Raw genomic sequence first — 10,550 nt, 5'->3', positions numbered from 1 at the left:
TGTGTGTGATTTTGCCTTTAAAAAATAAACAATAGGAATACTATTATGAGTGATAAAAATAAACTGATGTTTTCTTGTAATGGGGATGCAAAATAAATGTGTTAGATGATATATGAAATTACCACTTTAAAGGTCAGGATTCTTTACTTTCACATACAAAAACTCATCCCCTTAACCATTTGCTAACATGTTTTTGATGGTGTGGAAAAGTAACCCACACAGACACGGGGAGAACATGCAACTCTGCACAGAAAGACCCGGGACGACCAGGGTGCGATCATGCTACCATCTTGGCCACAATGCTATCATCCACTGGACCACTGTGCTGAACATACAAGAACAAAATTGATATAAGCACAAATATTTTTAACACTAGATCCACGCTCTAGTTTTGTGTTAGGTTAGCATTCGGCTTCAGTAGAAATTCGTTAAGATTTTCTGTCTGAGGTCATATATAACATAATTTAAATGCTGCAATTGAATGTGGTATTTAACCATTTTGTGTTAGCATTCATCATCATAATCATCATGTCAACAGGTTGTCTCAGGGCCTCTGTGGGTTGTCTGCACCGCATCATCCTTGTCTGCTGTTTTCAGTCTGCAGTTGTACGTCCTCGGAGTGTCCAGCAGGTGGCGGTGCTGCCTTTTCAAACATCATTTTAAGCGTGTGTTTCCCGACATGCACTGCGAGTTAGCGGCCCTTCAGACGAAAGGTCACCGAGGGTTGAGATTATAAGGTTAGCGGAATTTCTCTGTGGAAGGTAAACAGGTTTTTCTTAAGAATACCTTGCGTTTTGCTTCATCAGTACGTTGTTAGTTATGGCTTTTAAGTGTATGTATATTAGCCGGTTAGGTACGTTATCAGGTTAGATGAATAAGCGTCCACGTAATCATTAGCAAACATCCAGTGACGGCTAACCCGCTTAACGTTAAATTTAACTTTGGCTTTAACGTTATCTGTAAAGCCTAATGACAGAGAACCACTCTTATTCTTTTTAATACGATATATTGTTCAACCAGCGTTAAGTGTGTTCTTCACAAACAGCTGAACAGTCGCTTCCTTTCACTGGTTCTCGGCTCTGAAGGTTAGCCCAACCCGCTAGAACCTACCGTCATCTGTTGAACTCCATTTGGGAAAAGCGGTGTTTTTAATATTTCCCGTGTTATTATTAAAATCATACGTAGTAGAGTACAATTGAAGGTATTTTAATAGTCAGTAGGGTCATCTGGTAATTTCGGCTCTAAAGACAGTTAACCAAGACCTGCTTAAACTAAGCAAATGGTGAAGTTTATCAGCTAACGTCAGTGCGCGTTGCTATCCACTGCCATTGACTGTGCGTTTGGGGGATAAAAATGGGCTCTCTTGTATTGAAGATCAACTGTGGTCCTGCAGTGTTAGTCCGTGTGATCTAATTTTAGAGTTGCTCACACACTGTTGGACCTCTGCAGATATCCAGCAGCTGAAGATGTCTGACCATATCGAGGAGAAGATCAAGAACTACAGGACGGCTCCGTTCGACGCCCGCTTCCCCAACACCAACCAGACCCGCAACTGTTTCCAGAACTATCTGGGTAAAGGCAACCTGCTTCATTTCACTGTTGTACTTAAGTTCATAAAGTAGGTAATCTGTCAAGGCTGTTAAAGATGGATGTGATTATTCAGTTTTCTTCACACCTTGTCTTGCCGCTGATGTAGAATATATCTTCACTTTTCCTTGTGTCAGACCTGTAACTTTACTCTGCTGTTCCCTCGTTTCTTACAATACTGAATCCAACCTGAACTTTTAATGGACACAGGTCACATCTACCTCAGAGTCACTCTGCTTTGCTCTAAGGCTTTGTCTGTGTTTCTTCTTCAAGTTATCCTTAACATCACCATATTGTTTGGCTTCTGTGTTCGCAGTGAATGAATGTGTGAATGGAAGAGCTGAGTTTAACTGCAACTTTAAAGTCAAACATTCTCACTCGCTTGCTTTTCTCTCCTCTTGATTCCTGTCATCTGTTCATGCAAAGGCTTTTACTTTCCATTGTATTTGGCACGGTATTTTCCTTTACTGCTGCTGTGTCAAGGTAGTATCATGTTTGATCAGCTGAAGACTAAATTATGGATGAACGGTTTCTTTACTCATATTCATTATTGATCACTGCTCGTAGCAATTGTGGTATTTAATGTCCTCTTACTTCTGTCTTCTGTTTCCAAACTGCGGGGGATCCCGTTACGGCGCGCCAGCTGTGCACGTTTATAGGTGATAGATATTTATTAGTCCTTTCGGAAATTCATAGTGTGTCATACAGTAAACATCAGACCAACAACCAGACAGCTGCTTTACAAACACAAACATCACCCGAGTGCTCTACAAGTTATACTAAAGGCTCGTGCAGACTACACGACTTTCAGCGTCGGCCGCTGGCGTGCCATTCACACAACTTGCCATCATATGACGGCAGTCTTGAAGTCGTTGTGGCGTTCACACTACGTGACAGATCGGTGACAGGGACGCACACACACTACAAGAGCAGACAGCCGTGTCACCCGACCTTTCTCACGTGAACGGGAAATGAGCGATCCTGCACACGAAACAGCTGTTTGTTATTATAAAGATGGCAATTATAAAGACAAAGAATCTGGGTGAAGGATGGATTAGCACACGCAGGTAGCAGGGATTGTCTGAGCTACAGAGAGAGCTGCAGGGGAGTTAAAAGGTGCAACTCCCCGACAGCCAGTTAACTCCTGACTGTGAGGTTACAACTCACGGGCCAAAAAGGAGAATAACAAACGCACGTGTGCACATTTTCAGCTGAGGACTGCGGCTTAATTTGGCTTCAACTCAACAATCAGTCATGATTTCAGTTAAGTTGCTGTTGCCTTGTCTGCGGTCTGCTGGCAGAAGACCAGCTGCTTTCTGATAAGGTGCCGTCGTGCTGTTGCAGAGGTGACAAGTTTCATTTTACGGTGGACGGACGGTAACATTACAGAGCTTCTTTAGCTTGAAATAATCCCATACTTTGGACACTTTCTTCTTTGTCCCTTGCTATTTTTCTCTCTCTTCCTCCACTTTGCAAACAGCGCCATCATAATCACGTCCTGTTCACAGCGTAAACGTGATGTGCGACAGTTATAAATGTCCCTGTGAAACACTGTGCTGTATAGTTAAATGGATTAAACGTAGCATCAATGCAAAGAATTTGTGTAGAAGCATTTTATTAATCGATTCAATCGATGAATCATTTCAGCCCTTGTGGACTTTTAATGTCTGGTTGTAGTCTACAGGGCATTTCAAGAGAAAAAATATTCAAGAATTTAGGTCGTGATTGCGATTAAATAGATTGTTAGATTATTTTTTTGCCCAGATCTCCCAACCTTAAGTTAATTTATAGAAAGTGTTGATTGTTTGGACTTTAAAACAGTGGCAGACTGATGGCTCACTCTGATTGACAGCCAGTTTATTTCCTGCTCTGACATCTCTTGTTTCTCACTGTGTTGTCTGCAGATTTCCACAGATGCAACAAAGCTCTGTCTGCCAAAGACCAGGACACAGCTCCCTGTGATTGGTACCAGAGGGTCTACAAGAGCCTCTGCCCCATGAGCTGGGTAAGTTACACCAAATACATGATTTGACACCTGTTAATTTAAATAATAATAACTATGATTGATTATTTTCATATTCAAAATTACTGTTTCATCATTTAACAATTGCTATGATCAACTACACAAATGTCGTCTCTCCAGCTCAAGACAGAATATTTTTCACGTCATGTGTCACTTCAGACGTGACCACATACCTAAGCACATTCTATCATTTGTCTAAGTTATCTTAATTGCATTATGTCAGATATTAAGTTCACATTTTTACCTTAAGCCTGATATCTTGGTCCTATTTATGTTTATCTCTATTTTCTCGTTCTCTCTCCTGCAGGTTCAGAAATGGGACGAGCAGGTGGAGGCAGGAAATTTCCCCGGAAAGATCTAAACGCACACATTCCTCTCCAGCCCCTCTATACCGGTCTTCATCTTACTAACTTAATGTAACGCATCTACTCTGTCTGTACAGAAGCAAATAATAAATTGTATACTGTCACTGTGAACCCTGTTGTTTTGATTTATACTTTATTGATTGTCACTCAGACTAGTGTGGACAACTGCCCTGGATATCAGCCTTGGACATGATTAGAGCTCTCACTATGTGCACTAAATCTGTTAAAAGCATGAGATAGAGCTTCAGGTGCCACTTAACAGTGTATCACTTAACAGGGCCCAGAGTCTCCACAGTATTGTTAAATGGCCAGATATTAAATATTAATGGGTCGCTTTTAATTAGCAAATACTTTCATTCACATTGGCAGGCTGACAAGCGGCAAAAAACAACCTGATTTATAGGATAGAATTTAATAAAAATATGAAGCTATAAGATGGACACATGAAGAGAAACAACTAACTTATTTTCTTTGTTTTTTGCTTTATCCCTTGGTTTTTAAATGTGGAAATGACAATGTGTCGGAAGTGAGGAATGGGTTTTGCATTTTGCTATTTACCATTAAACTTTAATAAAAAGCCTATAATCCCAATAAGACACCTGTCCCTTTTACTGGCCCGGTGTGGCTACATGTTATGACAAACGAAGGCAGGTCTCAATTAGATGCCTGGACGTTCTTTGGATGTATAAAACCTCTTTAAGCCCGTCAGGTCACCCGCTTGAGCTAGATATAAACTGCTTAGATCATGCATATACCAATGTTGAAATGAAATGTTAAAACCTCTGTCAACATGGAAATGCTACACATCCTTAGATCAGTTAGATTATCCACAATTCAATAGTTTTTGTTAATTTTACAGAAATAATGAGCGTCATTCAGATTTACTGGCATGGCTAAGGAATTAAAGGCATGTCCCAAATATAGGCAGTGCGAGTTTAGTGATTTAAGCAAATAAAAGCCTGGGTTATTAATGGAAGTTTTACAGTATAAAGTGAAAATACAGAATGGAGAAGTGTATTTTATTTGTGTAGCATAAAATTACAAAGCTGCATCAGAGGGTTTCATAATACAAACGACATAATTAGATAAAACAAATAACGTAATAAACAAACATCCTCCCAAGTCCATTTTAGTAGCTGTTCTTCATTAGATGATGGGGTTTGCCCAGTTGTAATGAAATCTGAGCACTAAGATTATCCATTTATTCTCGATCAACAGTGTGGAGAAAACAATTTCACCGTGAGGTCCATTCAGCAGCTCTTCTGGAGCTTATAATCACAGTTCAATCTCTGTTGCTGAGAAACAGTTTGATATAAACATCTCTGGTCAAGTACATAGGATGAAATTGAGTTTTTCTAAACTCATTCTGGCAGAACTTAATTATGCTGAATTGATTGCATAACGATTTTACACAAACTGTTGATGAAACAAGATGTCAGCAGACTTTTGTTTTTGTCTCTGAGTCACAAGCAAATCATAAGTTAGGGGAAACTGCAGTGTGTGCGTTATCTGTTACCTGATTTATCCGGTTTTTTATTTCACATTGATAGGAACAGTTGCATCGTGTGGTAGCTGTTCACAAACTATCGGTGTCTGCAAATACCGAAAATGGTTTGAAAAGGGATTTTTCTACAACTGGAGCATCATCTGAGCCGCACCGCATGACCCGTTGCCTCAGTAACGGACCGCGTTGCGTCAGCACCCGCAACATCAGCATCAGTCACACAGTGGGTACTGTCAAGGTCGCCAGCGAGAGGCATCATGGGAAGGCGAGGAGTACACCAAAATGACAGGGAGGGGAGGGGCTGGGGGACGGGTCATGCATTCCCCCACGACCCTCAGGAACCTTCGCGCATGCGCCCACGCTGAGCTGACCAACTAACCGAATAAAGGCTGTAACCATAATAGGACATGGACGCCGACAAGTCTCACGGGATGCGGTGATGATGCACAAGAGTCACGGATTTCTGCACGTAACAGCGGAGGGGCGTGGCAACGTCACGGCTTCCCAGCATCCCAGTTTTCTAATTGGTTGATGGAGAAGACGAAAAGAAATAATAAAAACAACTACGTGCGGTTCTCCTCGCAGCTCACGTAGGAGCCGAATTACAAGAGAAAAGGAGGGTGGTACTGCTACGAAAACCGACTGCTGCAGCGCACACAGTTTTTTTTGTCCGGCCCGGTAGTCACGACAGGTGAGTGTCAGTTTATTATCCGGTTTGTGTTTCTTTTACACGGATTTGGGTTTTTTTGGACATGCCGGGTGTGACGAAAGCGCATGCTTGCGCCACTTTGACCGATAGAAATAGGAAGACGTTAACCTCCAAAAAGTCCTCTCCATTTATTTCCTGTCCTTTAGGCAATAGCTTCAAACGTAGTGTAAAATGCATGATATCGATTATTAGTGGTTTTAGTGGTTGCCTATTAGTTTCCTGATGGGAGGAGAGGAGAAGCGATCGTGTCCTCTCTGGCTGGTACCTTGGACAGCGCCTTATGAGGTTTCTTCCTTTTTCTTTTTTTGCAGCTTTCAGCACCGGCGGGCGGGTCTGGCAAAGCCTTTAAATACCACCTGAAGATCTCCTCTCTGCATCCTTCAGTTGGAGTAAAATTATCCCGGTGATCGTCCAGCTATATTTCAGAAGATGGAAGGGCAGGCAAGTGATTTTCTTTCTTTATAGTTCCTGTTGTGACCCACATTCAGGAGGTGATTATTCGGTTCCAGTTCTTTTTTTTATGTATTAAAAACAGCTGAGTGATTGTTATAAACTTCAGTCTGTCTCAAGAGGTCCCTGGAGTTGTGATTTCTGAATAATGCACGTGTTTCTATATAAAGTCAAAGCAGAGCTGTGTGGGCGGTGTGAGCCTGTAGGCCTGTGTGTGCCATAATATCTCCGTGAGTCACCCATGAGCTCCGCATATGTGTGTTAAATGTTTGAGAGAGAAACATCCCCTGCTGTAGGATGCATGCTTGATTTTAGATATTGTGCGTGTGGGTCTGTGTTCAGTAGTGCGAGGAACAGGAAGGTATGTGATTATGTAGCCTAGCCTTTGATTAGGCCTAAGTCATGTTTCTCCTGTATATTTACAGGACCAAACCTTCTCAAAACATGATAGATTAAATCATATCAGCAGCTACAGTGGAGTCTAATAGCAGATTTCCTCAATGCAAATAAATAGATAAATGCATCATTGTAAAGGCTTAGACTCCGCTTTCTACAATAGCAGTGTCTGAAAATAGACCAGAATGCAATGCAGCCATAACTGAAAAACTACTGAAAAAGCACACTTGTCTCTCTGACTGTGCCCCCACTCTCTGCAATAGATCTAATCTATTTAGTTTTTGATGCTTTTGTTATGACTGGCTATGTTCTATGTATACATGTCTTTCTTTGTCTTGTTTTGTTAGTTGTAGCCTATGTCTTTGTCCTTTTCTTATATCTGGCGTTGTTTGTGTTGTGCTCAGGTCTCTCTTGCAGATCTCAATGTAAATTAAATTATCTGATTAAAGATTATACATGAAGTAGATGGGGCAGTAGATGGAGATGGACCAAAGTGGTTAAAACAGAGAAAGGTGTATTTTTATACTGACTGATGATAATAAAAAATGTAACAAACAGTGTAACACCAGGAACAAACTTTCTGATATTTCTATTTATGTTGCTTATAAAACATAGAAACAATCCACATGGAAGTCTGTAGATCAACCACAGTGAGGACGATTTTGCTAAAAGATTAGAGGTGTGTGTAAAATCTTTGGTCGTGCAAAGAAAAGCATTCTGTTATAAGTTTAGCGCAAATGTTGGCATCATTGTTTGACTTAAAATTAAAGTTATGATGATGAACTTTAACTGTTAAATCTATAAAACAATCAAGAGCTCAGTAGTTCATAGAAGCAAAGATTAATGCTTACGCGACAACAGGCCATATTCAGCTGGAAACAAAATCACAAACATGACCTTAGACTCATCTGACTAATGTTTAGTAGTATGTTTAGTTGCACAAATGTTTGTCATTGTGTAGATATGTGTATACACATTCCTGTGTCCCTGAAGGGTGTCCTGTCGTGATCTGACTTTGCGTCCTGCTCGAATCGCTCATGCTAAATATTGATCAGTTCATCAATACTTAAAACCTGAGCGCTGTGAGACCCTCACACAAAAATCATCACCCAAAACAGCTCAATACATTCAACCCATCCCCCTGGTTTCTCTTGAAACTTTAATTGATTGGCTCTTACAAAAGAAATGGCTTTGGTCAGATGTCAGATAAAGTCAATGTGTGTGCGTACGTGTGTGTGTGTTTGTGTGTGCGTGCGAGTGTGTGATTGCATACATCTGTCCACACCCACCTGCACCATTTGCTGCACACTAGCAGGGAGTGTTTGTTTAGTTTATAAGACCCTGCCGCATGTATGCGTGTGTGCCTTGCTGTGATTACTTTCAACCGGTGTCAATAAAAATGTCACCTCCAGGCTGTTGCCATGGAGATAAAGGAAGGAGGGATGGGGCGAGGGAGCTGTATTGGCGATCTTGGTTGGATGGAGGGAAAGAGAGATGTGGCAAGAAGAAAGATGACAAGGATTTTATATCAGTAGTGTGAGAAGGACAATTAGCTTAAATTGGCTTAAAGGCCGCATGCAAGGTAGCAGATTGGATTTGTGTGATAGTATGTTATCATGGTAGCAGTTACCATAGTAACACAGGAAATCTGGGTGCTGCAACAGGCTGCTAACACAGAAGTTTGTCAGGAGCTTAATGCTGTGCCTTTATGTAACATTCTCAGCTGATACTGCTTGATTTTGTATCGTATATCTGTTCCTTGTATCCTCCTCTCAGTTTATTTTCGATTTCCAATGGACGTTAAGAACGGGCGCTGCCCAAAATGCTTCTGGACGCAATCGGATAAACCTAAAACCAATCAGAGGAACAAAAGAATTTGATGTAGCGAGAAGAAAAGCTTTACGTTCAGTTATTTGTTCTTCTTTTAGAGAAAATATACCGTCCAGTTTGTTTAATACTGACTTGATAGCTGATTCACAGTTTAAACATAAATGTTAGTGCCACTAAAAAGCAGCTGTATTAATATCTGATATACACACTCCTGTTATTGATCCTTAATGTGAGACGTTTTAGGTGCTGTCATGTGACCAATACTTTCTACTGAGTCACTGTGACTTGACAAAAAAACAGAGATGGACAGAGTCGAGGAGGGAGACAGAGAGAAAAGTGGAAGGTGAATGTCTGGGCAAATATAGCAGGATGTGTGTGTGTGTGTGTGTGTGTGTGTGTGTGTGTGTGTGTGATAGATAGCTGGTTAGCTGAGAGTGTTGTGATACAGCACAATGAGCTGCATTTGGGTCTCGTGAGCTCAGGGCTCTTTTCTTCCTGTCTCATTTAATTAACTTTTAACGTCAGTGATGTTGATGACTTCAGACAGATGACGCAGCAGTTCGATGTTAGTTTGAAAAGTTTCAGTCTAAAAACTCTGTTCATTGCATTTTCAAAAACCTCATAATTTAGTACTGAACCATCCTTTTTCACCACAATTCCAATAAGTTATTACGTAAAAGCAAATGAGTTGATTTCAAAGGCCAACTTATTCTTTCATATTGAATTTTATGAATTCATCCAAGCAGTTAAAGGTGCAATCCACTGATGTTACACATGGAGGTCAGTTTACTCATCAGGAGTGTTACTCTGTCTTCTGTAGATCTGGTGGAAAGTCTTAAGGAAATAAACTAAATAATGAGGCCATCAGGGTTATCTTAGCTTGGGTTTAGAGAGTATAAATTTATAACAGTGAATCTGTGTTACAAACTGGTTTTTGAAAGACAAAGGCATTTACCAGCCAGGGGAAGTCTAACGAAAAATGCAATTGATGATGAAAGAGTTGCGTTATGGAATTTATATAATCTTGTATTTTTGTGCCCATTCTGCGTATTAAAAATGAGGATAAATCTGCCTCTGCTGCATCTGTTTGTTTTTAATTTAACAGAATCGCTGAAATACCACTTTAAAAGTGAAACTAAGCAATCTGATTTTCAGATGTCCTTATTCTGGCAGAAAATACAGAAATATATATGTAGTCTTTGAGTAAGACCATATTTCTGCATTTTCTTTAATACACAATTTCATGAATTGTACATAAACTTTAAGTTATATAAATTTAATAATATATCACTGATTATCATGATTTCTTCCTGAATTATGGCTGTGGTGTCATTATATACTTGACAAGATATTTTTTTGATTTTTATATTTGAGTGAAGGTGTAGTACATCAGTGCTGAATCAGTATAATATATACTCTGTAAGACTAACTATACATTCCCTCTATAAGAAGTATAGAAGCAATGTTACTTTTATTCAAAACTCCATCCATCCATCGTCAACAGCTTATCCTACGTACAGGGTCGCGGGGGGCTGGAGCCAATCCCAGTTTACATTGAGCGAAAGGCGGGGTACACCCTGGACAGGTCCATCGCAGGGCTATTAAAAAATGTATTATTATTATTTTAATCTCACTGATAGTGATTATAAAATATTATAAAACCGCACCTGTCATTATGTGGTGATT

The 10,550-nt window shown here is 40.2% G+C and overlaps 1 protein-coding gene across 3 annotated transcripts; it reads left to right on the top strand.

Annotated features, from left to right (window-relative positions):
* The first annotated feature begins 634 nt into the window (after positions 1 to 634).
* On the top strand, positions 635 to 4,086 carry LOC123976426 (cytochrome c oxidase subunit 6B1-like). Of its 3 annotated transcripts, none has more exons than XM_046058602.1 (4): positions 635 to 761; positions 1,450 to 1,572; positions 3,492 to 3,592; positions 3,918 to 4,086. In XM_046058602.1, the coding sequence occupies exons 2-4, from the start codon at positions 1,467 to 1,469 to the stop codon at positions 3,969 to 3,971; spliced, it is 261 nt and encodes an 86-aa protein (XP_045914558.1). In that variant the 5' UTR covers positions 635 to 761; positions 1,450 to 1,466; the 3' UTR covers positions 3,972 to 4,086. The 3 variants fall into 3 exon arrangements, with proteins under 3 accessions (XP_045914558.1, XP_045914560.1, XP_045914559.1); XM_046058604.1 differs by having other exon boundaries at positions 708 to 737; XM_046058603.1 differs by lacking the exon at positions 635 to 761 and adding an exon at positions 798 to 1,085.
* The last annotated feature ends 6,464 nt before the right edge of the window (positions 4,087 to 10,550 follow it).

The sequence above is a fragment of the Micropterus dolomieu genome, linkage group LG09 (assembly GCF_021292245.1).
Source record: "Micropterus dolomieu isolate WLL.071019.BEF.003 ecotype Adirondacks linkage group LG09, ASM2129224v1, whole genome shotgun sequence".
Taxonomy (NCBI): Eukaryota; Metazoa; Chordata; class Actinopteri; order Centrarchiformes; family Centrarchidae; genus Micropterus; species Micropterus dolomieu.
This window is presented reverse-complemented; position numbering and strand designations above follow the sequence as displayed.

Coding starts and splice junctions, on each gene's coding strand:
- LOC123976426 (XM_046058602.1), top strand. CDS start 1,467: ATGTCTGACCATATCGAGGAGAAGATCAAGAACTACAGGACGGCTCCG. Junction 1,573..3,491: donor CTGTTTCCAGAACTATCTGG/GTAAAGGCAACC, acceptor TGTTGTCTGCAG/ATTTCCACAGATGCAACAAA. Junction 3,593..3,917: donor GCCTCTGCCCCATGAGCTGG/GTAAGTTACACC, acceptor TCTCTCCTGCAG/GTTCAGAAATGGGACGAGCA.